The 25,271-nt window shown below is 39.3% G+C and overlaps 1 protein-coding gene across 1 annotated transcript in view; it reads right to left on the reverse strand.

Moving 5' to 3' along the window:
• The window catches only part of GALNTL6 (polypeptide N-acetylgalactosaminyltransferase like 6), a 564,011-nt gene that overhangs the window by 30,849 nt on the left and 507,891 nt on the right, over window positions 1–25,271 (reverse strand). The window contains exons 9-10 of the mRNA XM_063310251.1: window positions 21,595–21,816; window positions 5,848–5,964 (exon numbers count right to left, since the gene is read on the reverse strand). Coding sequence (XP_063166321.1) covers window positions 5,848–5,964; window positions 21,595–21,816 — 339 coding nt within the window. The remainder of the gene's footprint in view (window positions 1–5,847; window positions 5,965–21,594; window positions 21,817–25,271) is intronic.

Consider the following 25,271-nt stretch of genomic DNA (forward strand, 5'->3'; position numbering starts at 1 on the left):
TTACAGAACAAGTAGGAGGAAAGGGTGGCTCCTACTCTTGTGGTCTTCCATGAGAATTTGGCTTTTTTGGAAGACCTTTCAAGACTGACTGTGTAGCATTGTCAACACCAGAATGATTTTGCTGCGTTGTATTACTGTTATTAGATAATTAAGTTATTTATTCTGTTTTATATTTGTATACTGCCAAGAGCTCTTGGTGGACTGAGGTAGTCAATACATTTTAAACAAACAAACAAACAAACAAAGCTATATCTTTAATCTAGATCTCTTTAACCTTTTGAACAAGGACAGAATTGTTATATTTATTATACATTACTTTAAATCAGAAATATAAATCAACATTGTTTCTGACCAACTTTGGAACAACATTATACTGCATATAGCTGCAGAATTCCTTCGCTGAAAAATAAAAAAAACGAATGACATAACTGGATAACCATTTGATATGAATTTGAATGTAAACTGCATTGTAAAATGAAAAATGATTTTATCTACATCATTCTTTCTCAGTTTACTTTTTGATAAGGTCTCTGTCTCACTGCTTTTGGAATCTCAAAATCTCCAGTTGTTAAAAAAAAAAAAGATTATTTTTCTTTCCTGCATTGGTCCAACATGGAACTCTACTTGTCTAGCACTGCTCTCTGCTGTTATCTTGGGGAATTACAGATTTCAAATTAAAAATGTAGGCCTATTAGGAAAAAAAGTTACTGGTCTGGGAATATCTTTTTTCAGGATGAATTACAAGAGTTAATTTCCTGAGCTTTAATCTATATATTGAGTAAATCAAAATTAATCTGCAGGAAAAGCAAAAAAAAAAAAAAGGAATTGAGCTAGTATATACCATACTTCTAATCTATCTCCCAATAAAAACCCTGTGACACACATTGGCTGAATGTGACTGCTGAAAGTCAGCCAATGAATGTCCATGTTTCAATATCACCTTGAACCTGGATCTTCCCACTCCTATTCAACACCCTTACCGCACCATACTGGATCCCCTTCTGTTTTTGGTTACTGAACAGTTAGCTGAAATAGCATGAATATGTTCCTTGCAGAAGTCAAAAACTTGCTTGAATGTACTATATACTGTAAGTGCCTCTGTGTATGCTCCCTGATATTTAAGTGGGTCTTGTTAACCAAAATATATTACACTAATGTTGCTGTAGGCCATTTCCTCACTAGAGATTTATAGTATTTTATATAATTACCCAATAATCTTTGTGGTAATATAAGTTGGGTCTTTCTTCATTACATTGGCAAACAGAATGGTTGTTTAACCCTACAAGGTGGTACAAATCACTAGTGAAGAGACAGTCTTAGTAAAATAGTTATTATCAAAAGGAATCTGCCTTAGTGAACCAATAATGCAATACAATTCAAAAAGTTATGCTGATCTAAAATACCTGCAATTTGCAAAACTAATATTTCATTTTCATGAAGCAAAAAAGGGAAGGATTTGTCCAATGTTTGCCAAATGTTTGTCTATAGTTAAAAAGACACAAACCTTTTATTTCAGTTTCATTTTTATCTCTATTTTCATTAATATGTCTCCTACAGAGAACTTAGTATGTTACACACATTTTATATCAATTCACAAATGGCATTTTAGCTATAGAGCAACTACAGACGAACTGCACAAGTGTGTCTTCTTCAAACCTGAAGGACTACCAACCAACTTCATACATTTTGCTCTTCCAGACCATTTTCATAACAAAACACAACTTTTCAATATATAATACTACCAGAGAGGATGTACATGTTTTATCTAGGACAAAGGTGTCTCATTAACACTTTTAAGAGGACATATCCTCATGATGCTGTCTTTGTTTCTTCTCAGGCTTACTGCAGAGGCAGTTTAAATTTGTCTTTAGCTCTCCAATTATAAATTAGTGTTTTCGTCTTCCTTCTGACAGAAGACTTGGTGTATGAACACCAGTGATGTCTCACTGACAGTGATGGCAATGACATGATCATGGCCTGGGTTCCACTCAGCTTGCACCAGCCTCTTGAGGCTACTGTAGGCATACCCCAATCCCTTTGGTCATTGAGCATTGCCCTCCATCACCATTTTGGCTTGAGCTTCCAACAAGACTGAACATCGAACTCCCACAGATGCATCTCCGTCCATAATGCCAGACACCCTATGTACACACAGGTTTAGCACTCTTCTGGAAAAGAGTTAGGCCTGTTTTTAAAAATATGTTTAATGGACTTGTAAAGTGGTCTACAGTGACCTTAAAAATAGTACTGGTACTACAGTAATTTTAAACTGGGAAAGAGAGCCAGATTCTGCTAGCTGTTTGTTGCTGGTTTGTTGTTGTGCCTGGTTCCATCCCAAATTTATTTATTTATTTCTCAAATTTATACTACTGCCCATCTCCCCCCACAGAGGGACTCTGAGTGGTTTACAATAAATTAGTCTGTTAAAAATTGAAAACCATAATCATAATAAAACATCATATAATACAATATAAAAATGAAAAGAAAAAAGAAAAAAACCAGATGGCTACAAATGATCGTAAATACAGGGGGAGCACTCTAAGGTGACAGCCATCCCCATAAATGACTACCCCCCTCCCCACCCAAGGCATGGCAGCAGAGCCAGGTCTTCAGGGACTTCCTGAAGGTCAAAAGGGATGGGGCTAGCCTGATCTCCGGTGGCAGAATGTTCCAAAGGGCGGATGCCACTGCAGAGAAGGCCCACTTCCTGGACCCTGCCAACCAGAGTTCTTTAGCTGATGGGGTCCGTAACATGCCCTCTCTGCATGATCAGATGGGACGGGTTGATGTAATGGGGATGAAATGGTCCCTTAGGTAAAGGACTCATGCCATGTAGGGCTTTAAAGGTGATAGCCAACATCTTGAATTGGACCCAGAAGCAAACTGGTACCCAAAGCAGCTTGCGCAGCAAGGGTGTTACATGCTCTGATCTTGGGGCGCCAAGAATTGCCTGCGTGGCCGCATTCTGGACCAGCTGTAGCTTCCAGATACTCTTCAAAGGTAGCCCCATGTAGAGGGCATTGCAATAGTCTATGTGGGAGATGACCAGGGCATGAGTGACTGTTTGAAGGGCCTCCCGATCCAGGAAAGGGTGTAACTGGTGCACAACATGAAGTTGTGCAAGGGCCCTCCTGGCCACGACTGCCACCTGCTCTTTAAGCAGGAGTTGTGAGTCCAGAAGGACCCCCAAGTTACGCACCAGGTCTGTCTGGGGCAGTGCAACCCCATCCAGAACTAAAGATGACAATTTCCTGGATACAGAAGAGCTGTTAACCCACAGCCAGGGATCTTACCAGGGTTCAGCTGAAGCCTGTTGTTCTCCATCCAGACCCCCGCAGCCCCCAGGCACCAAGAGAGGACAGTCACAGCATCACTTACCTCACCTGGGATGGAGATATACAACTGAGTATCATCAGTGTACTGATGATACCTCATCCTGTGATGACGGATGATCTCACCCTGTGGTTTCATATAGATATTAAATAGGAGAGGGGAGAGAACCGAACCCTGCGGAACCCCACACAGGAGGGGTTGAGAGTCGGATCTCTCATCTCCTATCACCACTGATTAGGACCAGCCCTGGAGGAAGGAGGTGAACCAGTGCAAAACCACACTGCCCACCCCCAGCTCCCTGAGCCAACCCAAAAGGATACCATGGTCGATGGTATTAAAAGCCACTGAGAGGTCAAGAAAAGCGAGGATGGATGCACTGTCACCATCCCACTCCCACCAAAGATGATCCATAAGTGCGACCAATGCTGTTTCTGTCCCATATCTGGGCCTGAAACCTGACTGAAAAGGGTCTAGATAATCTGTTTCTTCCAGCATCCTCTGGAGCTGCAACACCACCACTTTCTCAACCACCTTCCCCAAAAAGAGGGGGTGGGAGACAGGATGAAAATTGTCCAGAACAGTAGGGTCCAGGGAAGATTTCTTGTGGAGGGGGTGCACCACCGCCTCCTTAAAGGCAGCCAGGAACACTCCCTCTCCCAAGGATGTATTAACCATCACCTGGGCCCAACCACATGTCACCTTCCAGCTGCCTTCAGCAGCTAGGAGGGGCATGGGCCTAGATGACAAGTGGTGGCATTGACAGCCCGGAGGATCCTGTCCACTTAGTCGAGTCCAACAGGATCAAACTGTTCCCAGATAACTGGGTCAATATGTTTCCTTGGCATCTCCTCAGACTGTGCCTCATGCTTGGAGTCCAACTTGGATTGGATCTGAGCAATTTTATCTTGCAGATGCTCAGAAAACTCCTTCGCATGTCCCTGTAGGTGGGACACTGGGCCCATCTTCCCCAACAGGGAATGAGTGATCTTAAACAGGGCCATCGGGTGGCATTCTGCAGATGCAGTAAGAGCGGAGAAAAAATGACCTTTCGCCACTCTTACAGCCACAAGGTAGGCCTTAATAGTGACTCTTGCTTGTGTTTGGTCAGATTTGATCTTTGTCTTCCTCCAGTGGCACTCTAGACATCTCTTAACCCTCTTCAAAACCCTCAACTCCTCTGTAAACCATGGGGAGTGTCGGGTTGGATGTGGCAAGAGAGGTCGCACAGGTGTGATCCTGTCCAAGGCCCCAGCCACTTCCCTATTGCAAGCTGTGGCCAGGACCTCCACTGGACCATGCAGTAGATCCTTGGGTATAACTCTCAGCTCCTTCTGAAAACCCACTGGGTCCATCAGTTGCTGGGGGCAGACCAGTCAAATGGGTCCTGCCTCCCTGTGAAGTGGGTCAGCATAAGAGAATCTCAGGGCCACCAGGGCGTGATCTGACCATGACAATGGGGACAGAGGTAACTCTCCCCTCAGATCACATTGCAGTTTTTTTTGCTACTTCTGCAAAATCCCAACAATGTTTTTACATGGGTATATTTTCTACTGGCATTATTGCTTATTTCATTTTTCCTACTCTAACACCGTTTTACATACTCCATGGCCTGTTTCTGGGTGTTGCTAGCTGTGGTGATCAACAGCCCAGCACTGCCACTCCCCTGCAGCATTGATATAGACATTGGGGTGAAATTGATAGGAGTTCTGCCTGTTTACCTTGTAAGCCTGAGTGACAGGTCAGAAAAGTACTAGAGGAATATAGAATATATTGGGTGTTTCTGGCTATAGCCATTTCATGTCAACACTGCTAGTGCCTTGCAGCACTTGTTGATAGTTCCCTTCAACTTCAGTCTGTGCTTGACTGATGGGTCACATGCAAGACATGGGGCATTGACTGGAATGAAATGAAGTTTTCCAAGGCTCTCCTTAACCCTTCTCCTGCATATTTAATAATATCTACATACTGGGCTAATTTTCTAGATATGGGTTTGCCTATCCTCCAAAAAGCACTAAATATGTAGTTAAACAAAGAGGTCCAGCACTGTTTCTGAAGAATGCTAGACCAATGCTCAGAAATATTCTGCACTGCTGAACTGCCAGTCTCCACATTGGTAATTTACCCCTTGAGCAATTTGAAAGATGGCTAAAATTGCCATCCCCAGCAACCACTCTCACCCAAGTGTGCCTCAACAGGTACATTAAAAATAGCAATCAATAATTGTTTTTCCCACTGGCATGTGGTACTGACTGGGAGGGGAATGCAGCAAGGGAAATCCTCCAATTGCTGGCCTTAAATTGTCCCACATTAAAATTGCAGTTGGACAGCACCAATTACCAGCCTTGTCACTGAGGCTATTGGAGCAGTGCAAGTTATGCTGGCTTACTTTTCTCCCAACTCAAGGCCTGGAATAATGTTTTTTTTTAAAAATTTAACCACAAAGAAGAGCCTCTAGTGTGATCAATGCATGAAAAAATAAAACAACCCTAAAACATACTTGCTGACCCAGCATACCTGCTCATGTGACCATGTCCGTTCAGAACCATCCTTCACACATATATCCAGTCTGAGTTCAGTGCCTGTTCCACCGTGCTTACTGTCCATACAGAGATTGGCGACCACATTTCGAATCTGTAAAATTAACAAGCAAATTTAAAGCATTGCAATACAGCTTGGAAAATGCTGATTTGGCTGAAAAGGAAGAGAAGAAGGCATTTGGCTTTGTCAATTCAATTCAGTACAAAATTGATTGTATTAACTACAGTATATGCTAGTATTATTACTGACTGTGCATATGTTGAATTTATACTTTAGGGGATTTTGCACATTGCATAGAGAATATGGATAATTGCCAGCAAGGAACATAAGTGAATCAAACATTATTTGTGGAGTGGAGAAGTTGTAAGAGTTAAACTTCCATTGCAATTATGTTTAAAACAAAATACATTTAGGCAGAGGAACCTAATGAAGGAAAATATACATATCCTCTTGGGATTAAATAAGGTAGATATAACCAAGATTATGGCAACCAGCTTGATTGATAACTGGCAAATAGAGGGAGATAATGTAGAGGCAGTGAAAGACTTCGTATTTCTAGCTGCAAAGATTACTGCAGATGCTGACTGCAGTCAGGAAATCAGAAGACGTTTAATCCTTGGGACAAATCTCGATAAAATAGTTAAGAGCAGAGACATCACACTGACAACAAAGGTCCACATAGTTAAAGCAATGGTATTCCCAGTAGTAACATATGGCTGCGAGAGCTGGACCATAAGGAAGGCTGAGAGAAGGAAGATCGATGCTTTTGAACTGTGGTGTTGGAGGAAAATTCTGAGAGTGCCTTGGACTGCAAGAACATCAAACCAGGAAATAAAGCCAGACTGCTCACTTGAGGGAATGATATTAAAGGCAAAACTGAAATACTTTGGCCACATCATGAGAAGACAGGACACCCTGGAGAAGATGCTGATGCTAGGGAGAGTGGAAGGCAAAAGGAAGAGGGGCCGACCAAGGGCAAGGTGGATGGATGATATTCTAGAGGTGACAGACTCGTCCCTGGGGGAGCTGGGGGTGTTGACGACTGACAGGAAGCTCTGGCGTGGGCTGGTCCATGAAGTCACGAAGAGTCGGAAGCGACTGAACAAATAAACAACAAGCACCTTATACACAGGCCATTCCCATGGTACCCCTACGTTTGATTATCAATCATGGAACAAATTATTACTTATTATATATTTGGTTTATATCTTCCTTTCTTGCCTAAGGATACTTAAAACTACTCTGTTACTACAAATAATAGCATAAAAACCCCAAGGTCATAATCTAGCACAGAAATCCCCAGCCTGTTGGGACTTTTGTGGGCATAGCTGACATTTTAAGAGTTATCTCATGGCTGATAAAAGAAAGTGGTTGCCACAGTGGTTGTGGCTGGTCACTAAATATCAATTTACCCAAAGGCAAGCTAATGAATTTTCCCTGTTATCTTCTCTAGGTTCGGGGATATATGTTTTCAATCCACATCTTTCATTGGTCTTTTTTCCCCAGTGAATGCAGACATTTAGAAACCAAGCACAGGGCTGCATTCACCATTGTTATTTTTTTAAAATGCCTACAGTGCTTTCCATATTTTAAGAAACAGTATTTATAACAGAGGAAATGGTTTGACAAGATTCCCAAATACTGGGAGCATACACAGAGGAACTTATATACATACAGGTACATACATGTACTTATTAACTAAAAAAGTTTTGAGTGCTTTGTTGATTTAAGAATAAATAGCCCTAGATGACTGCAGAATATGGTTGTCAGGGTCTAAGTGGAGCTTATATTACCTCCCATATCTGTAAGGCTCTTAGTGCCAGTTGCTGGTGAATATGGCAGGATGGTATTCCTGCCCTCATGGCCTTGTTGGTCATTTTCCTGCTGGTACCTGGCTAGGCACTATGGGAACAGGTTGGCTCCATGGCCTTTGGTATGATCCTGTGCAGTTCTTATTCCCAGGAAATTCAAGGAGTGTTTTATTTTTGGGTAAGGAATTAAAAATCAGCTGCATTTTGCTTGGTTTTTCAGCCTGTATTATTTGTTACTGAATGTGAGGTAATTTGTGGGGAAAAATGTCCACTGACTGAATGTGAAGACAGTAAAGGAGAAGCACCTAGAAAATCAAAGTTTATGTTGTCTGTTTGGCTTTACAGTAACTATAAAGAATACTGTTGTAAAATTATTTTTAATTATTTGTTATTATTATTGGCCTGTAAGCTAGGATGCAATACCCATTCTTTTAATATTATTATAGTTTCTTCAGATGTGGTTAAGTACTGCCATTTGATTTGAGTAAGCTTCTATCTTTTGTCATTGTAAATGGCACAGAAACTGATTAATTAAATAACAGAAAAATGGTTTTATTATGACTTGAAAAAAAAACAGACTTGCCAAATCCTGAGAATAGACCATTCTTTATCATGCTGAAACCTGAAAGATAGGAAGAAAGTCTGCTCAAGAAGGATGTAATATGCTCTACCCTACATTTGGGATGTATTTGTTTAGTCTTCAGTGGTTTTGCACAAGAGATAGCACAGTGACATTTCAAGTCCCAGATTTTATGTATCCCAGTGAATGTATTTAATCCACATTCATTCCCATCATATACTGATGTACAGTTACAGTAAGCGTCAAGTTAAAATGCAGTATGATTAAGAAATAAACAGGCACAATATGAGAGAGAGAGAAAGAGAGAGAAAGAGAGGGAGAGAGAGGCCTTAATGAAATAACCTTGAGAGATTCATACTAGGTGTGAAAAGTGAGTCCTCTTCAACAAGCCTCATAAAACTACCTTTTTTTTGCAAGGTAGCTTTTTTTTTGAATACCCCAACAAATGTCCATATTTAGGCTCATATCTGAAATATGATATGTTCTGAAATATCTTTATATGAGTTGAATCAAAACATCAAAGTTTCTTGGGAGAAATTCTGGCAATTGATCTCAATTATTATTATCTTGTGTTGATATCAACTATATGTTGGCCGGGAACTGGACATGACAGATATATTTTGAGGTTCACACAGCTCCTTAACTCATTCACCCTAGTGTGTGGATATTCTGGACCAATGTTTCTGTTGGCCACTCCCTCAAAAGCAGTTGGTTTGGTGATCTGCAAAAATCTTCACAATTGCTGACCTTGCAGTTGAGTGCTCCCTAAGAAAATTATTATGCCCTTCGTATCAAAATTAATTTTGTGTGCATTTGGATATGATTTGCAAAACAAAGCCAATGTTGAATGGTTTCTAAGAGGAGAAAATTTACAGAAAATTTCCCTCAGCTGGATTTAGAAGACTCATGAAATAGTATTGTCCCAATAGAAGGGAATATCTGTAGCTCAATACTCTAATCAAGGAACCATCAAGGAGGACTATACCCACACTAAAACTGGCAGGGCAAGCATATAAACAGGCAGCAAACCCCACACTCACTGACTCTGATGATGTTACCTAATTGGGTAATGAAATGTCTGCAAGCAAACAACCAAGCTCAGAGAGCACCAAGAACTCCACAATATTGTCTCAGCATGATCCTTTGGTAGCTGAACTATGAGAGGCAAGGAAAATTATATTCACCATAAGCTTCACAGAACTTCAGCATTTCATATGGAAACATCTCCTCTGATAGGCACTGCTGCTAAACCAAAAGGACAACTGTGAACATAGATCAGACCTCCAAGTAGCTCCAAGAGCAAAACCTGTTTGGAGGTATCCTCGCTAAAATGATATCTGTACCAGTTTGCTAAGGGATTAAAGCAAATTTGTTTCTAGCCATGTGATAAGAATCACCACATAACAGACTAGAATTGGCCTCTGACTGGTATGTATCATGTACATTTGTCCTGGCAAATCTTATGTAATATAAGTTTTCCTTTTAAAAAATGGGGGAAAAAAGAGGGCCGTTGTAAGTGATTTAGTAGTAGTAGCTTTATGTGAAGTGAATTTTGACCCTGGCACTACAGTGTATGTGTGTGTTTTTTAAAGTTCTCTCTTTTCCTGGAAGTTCTTTATTTGTATTTTTTGCTGGTATTAATGTTGTTAGATGTCTAGAATATCTTGTGGGTAGGCAGCCATATAAATTGAAATAGATTGCTAGAGAACTAGACAGGCAGACTGCTTGCTTTCAGGTGAGCCATGTAAGGTTACAGAAGGTATTCTTACAGGAGGAACTGTTTAAAAATATCAGTGTATGGAGTGCTAATGGCAAGAAGAGCTGGTGCTAAGTTTATGTTCAGGATTTCCTTTGATTTATGTAAATTTTTTGTTGAAAATAAGTTATAACATCAACCTGAGGAAATGACAGTTTGTCTATTTTCCAGACCAGCCCAAAGTCAAAATAGCACAACTTATAATAGCATCATTCAGGAACATGCATAGAACATGCACACAACCCTTGAGATACTTTTTCACCAGGAAAGCAGATGATGGGTTATAGTTCTATACAGTAATTCTGTTTTTGTCAGCCAGCATTAAAAATATGTGTATGTGTGTATGTATATACACATCCACACTTAAATTAAAAATATTGCATGAGAGATAAAGCAAAAAAGGAAGGGCAGAAGGAATGATGGAAGGAACCCCCCTCACTATTTTCTGAAGAAAATTTCAAGGAAGTACACATATTAATTATATGTGAAAACAGATATTATTGATTTGTCATAACCTTAGAATCTGTGAGGTGGTTGGATCCTTAACTATGTTTTAGTAGGGTGAGGAAAATAAGTTTTCAAATGAATGAGACCAGTTAAACCAAATTGAAACATAAGGAATTTGCTTTGAGCCTTGCAGCTGGCTTTTCACACCAACTTGTTGCAAACCTTATCTGGACATTCCCATGGCAACCCATGAATCTGTCTCCAGATGCCAAGGAAGAATGTATCCTCCTTCCTGCCATTTGGCATCCCCCACCTGTTTCTTTTCAGTAAAACAATTGTTCTCTTTGAAGTTAGCAGATAGCAGAAGAACAGGGGGTTTCTGCTTACTTATGAATATGTATGTATGCCTGCATTATCATATGAATATGTATGCTTACATCATTTCCCTTCTGTAATGTATAAATATTAGTGCATTTCTTTTGTCTGCAGGAGTATCTCGCACTATCCTTTGGCGGGATCCCTTCCAGTATGTACTGTTTAATAAATACAGCAATTAGCCTTGATTATTTGCTTTCCGTCCTGCGTTTTGATTCCACAGAAATTGGTGTCAGCCGTGGGATTCACAAATTTTGAGCTGTGACTGGAGACGACAGCAGAGCACCCTTCAGGGTGAGTGTTGTGGTGAGCTTGATCCCATGTCCCTTCCCACTGCCATATAAGGGCACTATTTAGGAAAGTCCAAACAGTGCTCAAGGCAGACTGTGAAAGGTGCCTGTATATTTCCCCTTTAAGTTTTCTTCACAGTAGCAAAGGACACCAGTGAACTTTATCAGGCTCCTTTTTTCTGGTTGACTCTGTGAAGATGTCTGCCTTGGTGGAAAAGTGAGGAGCAAACCATCTATAGTATCCCACCAATCCCAGGATTGATCTTACTTCCTTTTTGGTGGTTGGAGGCTGCATCTGCTGAATAACTTGACATTTCTTTCCTTCTAGATAAACTCCTTCCTGGCTCTCTATATAATCTAGATAATGCAGTTCAGAAGATCCCAGGTAATCTTTGGTTAGATAGACAGTTAAGTCTGGTGTTTAAGACTGGAAATAAATTCTTCAACTGCTGCAGATATTCTTCCAAACAGAGTTGTAAATAAAGATATTGTCCAGATATTTTATTTATTTATTTATCATATTTTTATGACTGCCCATCTCCCCCGCACGGGGGACCCTGAATGGTTTACAATAAAAACAATTTAAGATTCAATAAAATCATAAATAATACCAGTAATCAATAAATACATAAAAGGTACTGTGAAGCATATTGTCCAGATATGCTTCACAGTACCTCTTCCAGCATGAAGGAATTTTGTCCATGAATCTCTGAAAAGTTGCAGGAGCTCTATTACTACCAAAAGGTATATTTGAAGCTAGAACAGCCCCTGAATTGTAGTAAAAGTGGCTTTCTCTTTGGGGGGTGCCTTGGATGAAATTTGCCAATAGACCTTACTAAGTCTGGCTTAAGTAAATATTTTACCCTTCTCAACTGAACTAGTAGGTTATCTACTATAGACAGAGGGTAACTACAAACTTGGTTTCTTAGTTGTGATATCTTAAGTCTATATGAAATCTGATTTAGGTTGAGGCTTAAAAACCAATTTTAACAATTTTAAGACTTAACTGTCTTAGCTGTAGAATGTCTTCTACTTATTTCTACATTGTGTCTCTAACTCTTTCTGGAACATGATAATATTTTTGGCTTTAATGGCAACTTCTCCTTCCTGTGAGAATATAGTTAACTAGGGGTTTTTTTGGTCCTGGAATTTTAGTGGTCCAGGCTAGTATAGGCACAGGTATGGGGCTTCTCCTTCTGTTGCAGGTGGTACAAATCACTGGAAACCAACAAGGCATACAGACTGCACTATCAAGTAGGATCTTGCAAGTTGCCACCACGTTATCAAAAAGTAAGCTCATGGGTTTGAGGGATATACTTAAAAAAATCAGGACCACACAGATTTCCTGTCCCCAACCCCATTTTATTAACTTAAAAAGGCATTAAAAGCATTTTCAAACATGCCTTGTCAGAACAGTTTTACTTTCCAGGGTCTAAGCCTCACTAAATTATTTTGTATCCTTTTGAGAACAGTTCTCCCCCCGACTGATAGCCTAACCCAGCCTGATGCAAAAGTACCAGCCTAGCATTTTAGTCAAGCTTTCACTTTCAGACTCATAACAACTTGAAACATATCTTAGCCAATTATGATATGTGCTTAACATATGTATGTACCTAGCATGTACTGTATGTAGCTCTCTATGTTGCTAAGTACTAGAACTACTCCAAGTTTTAAGAAAATGTTTTACAGAATTTAGTGGCAAACTTACCATCTTCCTCACTTAGATGAATTATCAGCTGGCCTGGATCTAGCTGATGACCCTTTGACAGGTAACCTTTGATTTTCTTTCTTCCATATGTCTTCCATCTTTATTCTGGCACATCATACCATCTGTACTGGTATGTTAGGTCTCACAGTGATTTTCTTCTTTGGTGAATCTTCCTTTAGATCTCATCCTCAAAAGCTTCATAGATTTCATGCAGCTGAGGAACAGTCCATCTTCAACAGCCATTTAAATTGTCAGCCTTTGCCTCATTTCCAAGCTTTTTAGTCCCAGAATTTTCTATTATGTTAATGTGTCATCCCAGATGTTATAAACTTCCCCCCTTTTGCCAAACCTGTATCTGCTGCATCTTTCTTCTCCTATGAGCATTATGGTAAGAACCTGAATTATCTTCTATTCTCAGCTCCTTATTAGCAAAACATAGCATAGAGAGTTAGTACAAAACTGTTTGCATTCTACATGGATTCAGAGATATGTGAAAAGCCAGTGAGATGTGATAGTGTAGATCAGGCTCATCACAAGGCACATTCGTCAAAAAGTGAAAATCCCTACGTGTGTCTCACATGCAGTTCTCATCTAAATCTCTCAACTCTTCAGGAACAAAATAGATGTGATGAATATAGGTGAGTACTCTGTATTTAAAACTAATAATCCCCAACATCAACTAGCTAATCATATAGTAAGATTTCATTTGTTTTTGAAAACCAGTATGACACCTCAGCTACCATCCTAATTAAGCAATTTTAATTTAAAATTAAAATGATTTTGCTGTGAAAGAAAAACAGAACTGTCAAATCAGTAGTGATAACAACATAAAAGCTTTAACTTTTGAAACCTTCCCAAAGGAAAAATCAGTATGCTTTCCAGATAAATACTAAAATATTGGACCTCCAGAACTCTTGAACTGCAATCTATCACAAAAAAGACTTTTGAGACACAACCTGAACGATATTTCTTGATTTTTTTTTTTTGTCATTTTTTGTCATTTATTGTCTACAATGACATTGGATGGGGTGGTGGTGTGTGGATCTATTGCCAGGTCAGGGAGTTCCAGACCGAAATAATCTGTCTACTGAAATTCATGCATTGGTAAAACTCCCCATTGGTCTATTTTAATTCTCTTTAATTAGGGCTGTCATTTCAGATTTTGAAGACCAAAACTGAAGCTGGTGCTGTTTTTCCCCCAGGTAGGTAGAACCTATTAGATCCATCTAGCCCAGGTGACTACTGGACCTGTTGGGTTCCGGATAGATCTTGAAGTTTTTATCAAGGATCTGATGAGTGATTTGACTGAGACCTTAGGCACAACCTGAAATAGGTATGTGGCAAAGACTGGATTGTAGACTCTTGATGTGCACCAAATCTCAGATGCTTCTTGATTTTTTGAGCAAATTAGGAGATAAAATGCTAGGAGAGGCACCTTGAGCACCGTTGGAAGAAAATGAGGAATAGAGCTGACGAAACACAAGTAAGAGCTCTTATTCGGGATTACATCATGGCAATATGAGCAGCAAAATATATCTATTTTCCCACTTTTAATGCATCCACAGTTAACCACCGAGAGGCCCTTTTTAAAGTGACTCATTCCTTGATGGGCAGGGATGAACCACAGGACCATCTTTAGGGCCACTGTGAGGAATAAAGTCACTTGGATTCACTTCGAGTTGGATTCTTATCAAGAGGACTAAAGAAAGATCTTGTGTGATTACCTGGGGCAAGTTTGAACCTGTAACTCTTGAGGAAGTGGGCAGGGTTCTTGGAACTGCTAATCTGGCCATCTGTTTATTATATCTACATCCCTCCTGGGTGGTGAAACCTAGGACTTCTATCTCCCTAGTGATGGGGGGCTGGGGTGGACAGATTAGATATCAGGCTAGTAAAGGAGAAGGTCCAGCTCCTGTTGTTGAAAAGAAAGAGGTGTTATACTTACATGATTTAAAGACTCAGCATAGTAGGAGTTATCAGAAAAAAGATATTGCAGGCAAGATGAGGTTCTGTGCATCATAGATTTTGAAGCTGCTGCAATTCCTGAACTTAGCATAGAATACCAAGAGAAATGAGATCAAAAGAAGTTATTCAGCTCCCACACAAATTCAAAGCGAGCAATTAGCTGGGCCATCTGTATGTTCTTTGGCCTGTGGATTCTGCAATGTGGTAATGAAAACTTCTGATTTGTAAAGTGAATGTAATGTTTGTGTTGTAATTTTAATTGTTGTTTTGAGACTTTTACCAAAGTGGGAGAATGTGGGTTATGGCATTATGCCTTTAAGTGGGGCTGACTTAGCAACTGCCTGTTATACAGCTGCCTGTAATAATTGGATTTTATTGGTATATAGGACTCTGGCCTTGTCTGGGTTGGGAGGCTTGCTTGTGGGTATTTGATGTGACTTGGTTGCTGTGTCTATCTCTTTCCTGTGAATAAACTGACTTGTTGAAGCTAGTATCATCTCGGCTTTACATTTTGAGCCAGCATACAAGTGGCCTGGAGTTTCCCTCAATAAATTTTTTTTATTTATTTATTTATTTATTTATTTATTTATTTATTTATCCAATTTGTCCCCACCCATCTCCTCCCATTGGGGGACTCTGGGCGGTTTACAACAATCAATTAAAACAATCATAAAATATACAGTATAAAATTACAATAATAAATAATATAAATAAGAGTAAAGATAAAAAGTCCAAGTGGCAAAAGAATCTGAAAACAGTCCAAGTGTGGGAGGAATGGTCTATAGCAGCCATCTCCATGTAGATCTAGTCCCCTCTCCACCCCAAGCAAGGTGGCAGAACCAAGTCTTCACACTCCTCTGAAAGGCCAGGAGCGATGGGGCCAATCTCACCTCTGGGGGCAGCATGTTCCACAGGGTGGGAGCTACTGCAGAGAAGGCCCGCTTCCTGGACCCCGCCAGATGAAATTCTTTTACAGACGGGGTCCGCAGCATGCCCTCTCTGCATGATTGGGTGGGACGGGTTGATGTAATGGGGAAGAGGCGGTCCCTCAGGTAACCTGGGCCCACGCCATGTAGGGCTTTAAAGGTAATAACCAACACCTTGAATTGGACCTGGAAGCAAACTGGTACCCAATGCAGCTCGCGCAGCAGCAGTGTTACATGTGCCGTTCTGCAGGCACCAAAAACAGCTCGCTCGGCTACATTCTGGACCAGCTGAAGCTTCCGGATACTTTTCAAGGGTAGCCCCATGTAGAGCCCCATGTTACATGGATAGTAGTTGACTAAAATAATCCAAGGATAATCTCTTGAGGATGGGGTGCACCACTGCCTCCTTCAAGGCAGAAGGCACCAGTCCCTCTCTTAAAAAGGCCAACACTACCACATGGACCCAACTACATATCATACCCACCCCCCGCTACCTTAACAATCCAGGAGGGTCCTGGGTCTAACAAAAGGTGGCCAAACTGACAGTGCAGAGATACCTGTCTACTCCTTTAACAGTCATCAACTTTTCAAGTTCAACTCCCCCCATGCACACCTCCATGATACCATGAGGCTTCCAGATCTCTTAGAAAGTGAGACAAAATAACTTGGTGGGGTGGGGAGAGAGACATCCTGTTCTAGACTGTTTCACAGCACTTTCACTGGAATTGCACCACGGGCCACCTTCATATTGGTAGGAACTTCTGTCTTGTCATACCTCCTATTTTCTTTCCCATTGAAAAGAACAAAACAGAATCCTTTATCATTTTTATTGCACTTCTTTGCACCTAATACTAAGTTATTCCTACTCAACATGGGATCTGACAAATGAAGAGTAGAATTATTGCTTCCCACAATTTGTAAACTATTATTCTATAGGTGCTGTCTAAAGTTGCATTTGCTTTTTTTGTAGCCATATTTCACTGCTGACTCTTCACTTGTGATCAGTTATAAAACAATTGACCAGTTTTGACTAGCACTCTGTTTTATACTAATCATTTTCAGTGTATTAGTATACACTCCTGGACTATGATGAGGAATGAGAAAAGAGATGGAAAACATGTACATTAATCAGCAGTACTATATATAAATGTAATAAAAGCAATCTAGCAACAGTTATTTGGATGACTAACTGCAGTCTACCCAGGTTCCATTTTCCAGCAGTGATCAGACTTCGGATTTGTCAGAGTGATGACTCCATGAATTTCATCTGCCTGTTGAAAACTTGGCTTGCAAGCATTAGAAAAATACCAAGTGACACTCTAGCAGCATTTTAAAATAAGAAACACTGGAGGTGGCAAAGGACTAGAGCTTCTACATAAAGCAGGCTGCAGAGTCTGGAATATAAGGCAAATGAAGTCAGAAATGCTGCTCAATTGAATAAACTGTTCAGATAATGTATTGTCCTTGACTATCACAGTCAGTGCCTTCACATTCTTGCCAGGTCACTGCCATGCAACCTTACAACATAAAAGCTTTCAAATCCCACAGATTTACAGAAGATTTCTCATATTAAAAAAAATGTCCCCGGGTGTAAGGAGAGTGCCAGAAAAAAAAAATCAAGGGTGCAAAATTAAAAAAGAGAGATGCCTATTGCTCCTTCACTTCATTTAAATTTAAATCAGTGCTATACAGTATCTGGCTTAGCCACATAATTAGTATGGGAGAAAGAGCAGTGCAGATTTCAGACATCAGATTCTCTAGGCTGAATGCCTAACCAATATAGCATCTTTTACACTAGCTGATATCTAGTAACATTTTTAAACACATGCTCACAGCAGACATCACTTAAAATATTTTCTGCAAACAAGGAAAGGAGAGGAGAAGAGAGGAGAGGAGAGGAGGAAAAGGAAAGGAAAGGGAAAAAAACTAAATGCTTAAGTTCAGATAACATAGAAAGCTCTGCAATTTAGAGGACATTAAGTTTGATGAAGGGAACTGAGTGGCGCCAAGGTGGTGCTCTATTCCAGATGAGATGCGTTCTAAACTATTATCTTTATAGTGCATAAATGTGGCAAGCAGATAGAATGACTTTGAGTTATTAAAGGTGAGGAACTGATGCTGAAACAAGTCATAATAATAAAGACTTCAAACAGTCTGGTGCTTGATTCTTTCTCAACTTTGTTAGCTGTTGCAAATTCTGAGCTCTCCTTTCTGAACCTTCATGTCATTGTGGTATAATATACACATGCATATGTTTGTACATTGTATGCCTGATTATGTGTGCATGTGTGTCTTTCTCTTTGTAAGTATATGTAGAGAGAATTGATTATGTGCTATCAAGTTGGTGTTGACTCTCAGTGACCACATAGATAGCTTTTCTCCAGGAACATATATATGTGTGCACACACACAGTTAAAATGAAATGCTTAAGTTCCTCGCAAAGATTAGTTTTATGTGGCTGAACTTCCTTTCACTGAGACCTAGGCAAGAAGTGCTGTCTTTTACACACCCAGGGGTAGAATTTTTGCTCTAACACGTCTTGACATTGGGGAGCAGAAACAGTTGAGTTAAAGAAAGAATCCCAGCACAGTTCTAGCTGCATTTTGTTCCATGCGGTGATTAGCTCTGGATGGAAATATTATCTGTCTGTCTGTCTGTCTGTCTGTCTACTTTGTCACCACCCATCTCCTCCCACCAGAGGATATCCACTATCCTCCATCCTAGATGCAGCTGTTAGGTTCCTTGGAAGATGAATGAACATTGCAGTGACCATCTCTATCCATATAGGCAGAAATGCATCTCTCCAAGAAAAAGAAGAGGAAGGTTGAAGGAGCAATTGAAAGAAATCTGTCTGCACAAATACTACCATTCTGCAGTACAGCTGAAGGATTCTATGAAACTCTGCTGAGGGATGCACAAGTCATGCCGTCCATATTTTATCTGTCCATTAATTAGTATATTAATTGTTCATACATTAATTAATTCACAATTATGTAGTTAAGTATGTAATTTTGATAAGTGTGCTTTACATCTGAGTATGCATATCTCTATGTATTTTATTTCAAACTAAATGTTTAAAATCATGTCAATACTTTTCTGAACCACAAACTACATCACACAATTCAGAGAAGATGAAATCCCAAGGATAGCTCCTTAAGGTGTCCTTGAGATTTGTCTTAATCTGAATCAGACTGAGGAGTTTCAAACTGATTCTGTGGCTTTTTGAGGTGAACTAGGATTTGTATGAAGCAGCTTGAATTGGATGCCTGCTTTGGCATTTCTCAGTATTATAGAAATGACACATAGTATATACAAAAAAAGAAATATTGAACTGTCATTTTTCTATAAAACGTTCAGATGGGAGAAATAAAGAATTGCAGACTGAGAGATTTACCATGGAAAATGTTAAAGATCATCTCCAAATCAAAACAGTTAGACTTACTTGTACATCCATACAACTCTAGTTGAAAATGCAAGATGCTTACTCAGTGAAACTTCTGCATTTTCTTGTCATATGTTGTTTATTGTTATTGTATGTATATCCTTCATTTTATACAATTCAAGTTAGTGACTCAAGGCAGTGTGCATAATGCTCACATCTCATATTTTCCACACAACAACCTGTTGTGCTGAGAGAAAGTGATTGGCCCCAAGTCACCTAACTGGATTTCATGCCTAAGGGAAAACTAGAACTCAGAGTCTCCTGGTTTCTAGTCCAGCACCTTAATCACTACACCAAACTGTTTCTGTTTTGTACTACCATGTTATTGTATACTACCATGACTTAACCATGATATCTGGGTAAACAGAACAATTACAGAGCAGCAACAATTCAAAGTTATCTGCAACTTTCTAGACGTGTTGTACTTTGCTTATAAAAATAGTTTCTTTATTGACAGAGAGAGAAAAGAAATTAGCTGATTTCAGCATAACAGGATAGGAAATAATTTTAAATTGCAGACCGTTTTTCACTTTAGGTCTCAGTTATTTAATAAATGGAATATAACTCCTCCCAAAAAAGACAAAATTAAAAAGGATGATTCCAAATGGAACAGCTAAAGGCCAAACCAGAAATGCTATTTAAGGTATTATTGCCTTTTCAAATGCAAACAAAAACCACTGGAAAGGAAACTAATAATATTCAGATTATAGCAAGAGAAGAAGTTAAATTAAACCCTTTACTCTTCTCCAATATTCTGATGAAAATTGTCAGTGGAAATTCTTCATGCAAATACAAGCTCTGTCCCAAGATTCCAACACCATAATTAGTTTTGCCACTTGCAACACTAACAAGTTTGTCTTGGCATTCAAACTCTAAAGAATTGAAATTCTGACCCTTCTACTATATGGGACACAGCTTTACACCTATAAATGCATAAGGAACTTAGAAGCAACACACTCAAAATTCTGAAGAATCATGTTTTCTGTTCCTCATTGTATGCCAATGCATTTCTTTATAACCTGGCTTTGCTTTGGTAGAGATTTATATGAGAAACTTCCATCTAAAATACTGGTCAAAACTATTTTGGATACATTTCTATCCCAATCAATCCTTGTTGATAATTATGCCTCCTCCTGGGAAAAAAGGTATACCTATGGATTTGGCTTATTGTTATCTCTCAGTCCAATAATTGACAATACTGCCCCCCCGCCCCAGACAAACAAACAAGCTCCAGGAAAGGTCAAACAAAGAATCATTGATTTATACTTGCAGAGAGATAGATCCAATGCTTTGAACTATTATAATGGAGACCTGTGGAATAGCCCTCTGATAATTTTTTAAATGTTCTGTCTGTTCCACACAGGAGAATATCCATAATACTTAAGTTTAACACCCTACCTTCAAGAGTTCTAGAAATGACATATAGTAATATATCTGGAGGGCCTTTGGCCATGCCGGGATAAGGCAGTCAAGACAATTTTCCATGCCTTGCTGTACTATCCCCTATACACATGTTATCTTAATACAATGCACAGGCTGGTCAATACCAGAGGCTGTGCATTTTCTATTAGTTCAGAAGAGCAATATCCACTTTTTAAAGTCACAAAATTCTGTTCAATTGCAATTGTGGTTAGAAAGTATTAGGCTTAATTTTGGCCATAAGTTTATCTAGGTATATTTTTGAGAAAGCATGTAAATAAAAGCTATAGCAAAAAACACACAAATAAACTTCCTGTTAACAATGTAATTGAAACTACTCCAGTTATTGACTGAAACCTAACAGTAACTTATCAACAAAGCACAGCAGCAAATACACCAAGCTGACCAAATATTTCAAAACATCACTTGTAATTTGTTCAGACTAATGCAAACAATTGTATTTTTGTCTCAGTATGAACAAATGTAGGAACAGGAAAGCTCTCTATCAAGTTTACTATGCACACACAAGTATTATATTTACCCCAAAAGAAGACAAATCTGAAATTATGATTATCCTTAATCTCCAAAAGAGAAAATTAGACTGACACATGTACACATCACTCCCATTTCCATTACTGTACTATATTCTAAAGAAAAGCTGAATACAATTTACTCATTTTAAAGATGAATTATTTTGTAAAAACCTAGTATTTTTTTTAAAGATATTTTTCCTAAAATGTCAATGGGGGCAAAAAATTGATGATGCAGTACATTTTGGTGTATGCACAGGTAAATTAAGATGAACCAGATGCAACAGTTTCACAGTTCAACAATTGATTCTTAGGTAGTTCCAGTGGCTTAGTCACTGACCATGAAAGTCAAAGCTAATTTTGTGAAATCTGTATCATAATAGCAGTAGCTTTGCTGGAAATGCACAGTTGCACCTGACTATTTTGAATAAAGATGGGATTAGGTTGAATCCTGGAATGAAGTATATTCCTCACCTCTCCCCAGGAAGCAGGTGATGGCTCCACTGGTGGAAAATATTTGGGGACATCCCAAGCCACTGCAGCCATGTACCACTTGAAGTCCTTGCACCTGAGGTGCTTGCGAAGCTCCTTCTGGGCTGAAATATCACCAGTGGAGAGATGCCTGTATTCGGGCCGCCTCTGGTAAACATATTCAGCGAACTCATCCATCCATGTTTCTGCCACACGCTTCAGGTTCTGAGCAACAAAAAGCAAGAGGCAATCATTTCTTCAAACTCGAGGCTGGCTGTTGTTATCTTTGATATACACTTAAAGTTATAGAACATCATTCTCTTACCAAGATATAGATGGTTATGCATTAGCAAATAGCTTTTAAGCAAAGAGTGATAGCTTCTTAAACAACAGCAGCAACAACACTCCTACTGTTATTGCAATTACTGAAAGGGATTTAATTAACTAAATAACAGTAAAATCTCAATTAACGGTTTCAATAGAATTCTACTACAATCCCTCTTTCACTTGTTACTTAGTAAAAGAAAAAATTTAGTTGATTGTTTGCAGTCAGAAAAAAATATTAAACTAGATTTATTTTTAGAATTCCAACTGAATCACAATACTTTTCCTTTAAAGCCCCACCTACCTGGCCTTTCAAAAAAAATCTTCTGAATCTAGGGTTTTTTTTTTTTGGTGCCTTTCCAGAGTCTCAATTAATTATGCTCTATCACTTCCATCCTTCTTGCTTTCCTTGGTTTTATTTTTATCCAGCAGATACTGTACATTCTGTGACTACTGAATATGCTTACGGGAGACCTTGGTGGTTTATTTTATGCAAATCTCTGAGTTCCACTAAACAAGCTGGTATTTGAAACATCCCTGTTCCTGCAAACTTGGGTTGCAGTTAGCGTTTCAAAGTAATTAATAGAATTAAAAATATTGATGCAAAGGGTCTGTAACAAGAACTTGCCAGATGGTTGCATTTATTACAGAAACTGGCTGAATAGGACCTCCAGGGATGAGTCAAAGTAAACAGATGATAGAGATTAAGGAACAAAACAGAGAGGAGGTAAGGATTTATTTATTTATATATGCATGCATAGGTTTTGTATAGATAATGCAAGATACATTAGCAGTGTGCTTCAGATGAAGCTAATATAGGTGGAACTACCTGAGCATCTTGTCTGGGTTCAGAAGCTAAGCAGGATCAGACCTGCTTAGACCATCAGGGAATTCCAGAGTAGTAGGCAAGACTGGGAGACAGAAAAACATCCCAGAAAAGACAAGAGCAAACTAATTCTGCACTGTTGCGAAGAAAACTCCTGGTGACTGCCTGGATTAGTCCCTGCAGTTTTCTTGACAAGATATTTAGAAGTGGTTGGCCATTGCCTTCTTCCTATGGCTAAGGATGACATTACAGTTAGAGATCTTTTAAGCAATGCAGGTCGTGTCAGTGTGCTGTGCTGTGCTGTGCTCTGTGTGTGTGTGTGTGTGTGTGTGTATGTATGTATGTATGTGTATGTATGTACGTACGTATATTTGCATCTGTATGTGTGTGTGTATGTGTGTGTATATATGTATGTGTGTGTGTGTGTGTTTATGTGTGTGTTCGTTTATGTGTGTGTGTGTGTGTGTGTGTGTGTATAGTATCTGAGAGCTTTAGATTGGGAAAGGCTAATTAAGGCATTAAAGTAAATAGTCTTTGGTTGAGCTTGACTTCTGGTGGTTACATGGACACAGTCATGCAGTTTTCTTTGCAACAGTACAGAATTAGTTTGCTCTTGTCTTTTCTGGGATGTTTTTCTGTTTCCCAGTCTCACCTGCTACTTTGGAATTCCCTGATGGTCTAAGCAGGCCTGATCCTGCTTAGCTTCTGAACCCAGACAAGATGCTCAGGTAGTTCTACCTATATTAGCTTCACCTAAAGCATACTGCTAATGTATTTTGAATAAAAGAATGATATACTTAACTTATACATATAAAGGTATCTGCACATGGAAAAAGGGTTAGAAATACCAATTGTGAAAGGTTTGACATTCCAATTTATTTTAGCTTTAGTTATACTCTAGAAATTTATATACACAAGGATCTCTCATTCTTTGTGGTGTGCATGTATGTATATCAGCCTTACTTCCGTGGCATCCTCTAGAATTCTGTACCTCCCAGAATTCCCTTCCAGCATGGGGGAGATGAGGAAAGGGAGAAGCTGCACTGTAAGAATTGTGTCTCAAATGCACTCAGATGAATCCCAGGCTTTCTGTTTCATAGCCAGCAGCTCACGCTAAGTAGCTTTGTGTTAGGCTTCTATTGCTACAAGAGACAACTCATTATATTGGAGCTCTTTTGCCCAATATCTGAGATCATCATCTCATTCTGTCAAATGAGGAAGGACTGGCCATGGCTAAATAATTTATCCAATGTAGAGTTCAACTGTAATCTGAAGGAACCAATGCTAAAAACGGAAGGTGCTCAATGTAACAGCTGCCAGGGATTTTCCCCCTTTCCCTGTCTTATCTCCTATTAAATAAGCTTCACTTTCATAGCTGCCACTATTTCTTCACTAGATTTATATTAAAGGATTTTTTTTCCTGAGGACATTTGGAAAGTGAATGAATTATCCAACCCCACTTCAAAACTACAGCTAGCAGTCTTTGTACTGTTAGTTCTTCAGTAGAAAAGCCAAGCATCAAATACAGTGAAATAAGTTCTGAAGGAAATAGAAGGACAATAAAAATCTAATGTGGCTTAGATAACGCTTCTGGTTAGAACTCCTACATCTCCTACTGTACTTGGGTTGGTTCCTGTGTTTGTTTAGAAGCAGCTGCCTTGGATTTTATTAATCTGCTCTGCTTCAAATATATAAATAAAGCTAGAAGTCTCCAAACCAGTAAGATTGATCTGAATAGAAAAAGAGGGAGAGAGAGAACAAATAGAGAACATTTCAGCTGTTAAAGCACGATAGGTTATCAATTGCTTTGTCTCAACAATAGAAAAACATTATCACATTCTGGAATTGCTCAAGGGCACATACAGTAAAGCAGTTTAAGAAATGATCTTCTGGGAATGCTGTTTCCTAAATGACTTATCTCCTCACATCCAGCTGCCTTTTGTGACTATTTTATGAGAAACAAAGCAACTTGATTGGAGACATTTCTATGCCACTAGACTTCAGTATTGAGGGCACAGGAAGCTCGGGGGACAAAAGCTAGGAACACACATGACATCAATCTGCCCATCTGTTCTACCTCAGGGTAATGCAGACCTCTTCAAACTATGCAATAATTCCACTGGGCCTTGCTTGAAGCAGTAGATTTACAACAGTTGGACTATTGAGACCATTCAGAAAGACTATCAGAACCCACAATCAAACAACTAGTATGATCATTTGATCATGTTCTCTGCATCAGAGTCAATGTGTGTCAAGAATTGGTTGGGAGGCAGAGACTGGCTGAGAGTGGGAAAAAGAACTGTTCCATCTAAAGATGGTGTTCAAGGTTGTATCAGTTGGAGATGTTGGACTTGGAATGCTGGACTGATGGTGGAATGGGGGAAGGAACGTGGAGGAGGGTTCTGGCTTGCTTGGGTACTTTTAATTAGCTGGTTTGCGCGGGAATTTTTAGTCTTGGTTTTTTGCTTCCATTCTGTACACATCTACAATAAATCTGAAATCTGCATTTTAGATGAATGCATGAGTCAGG

Source organism: Candoia aspera, chromosome 8 (assembly GCF_035149785.1).
Source record: "Candoia aspera isolate rCanAsp1 chromosome 8, rCanAsp1.hap2, whole genome shotgun sequence".
In the NCBI taxonomy this organism is placed as follows: Eukaryota; Metazoa; Chordata; class Lepidosauria; order Squamata; family Boidae; genus Candoia; species Candoia aspera.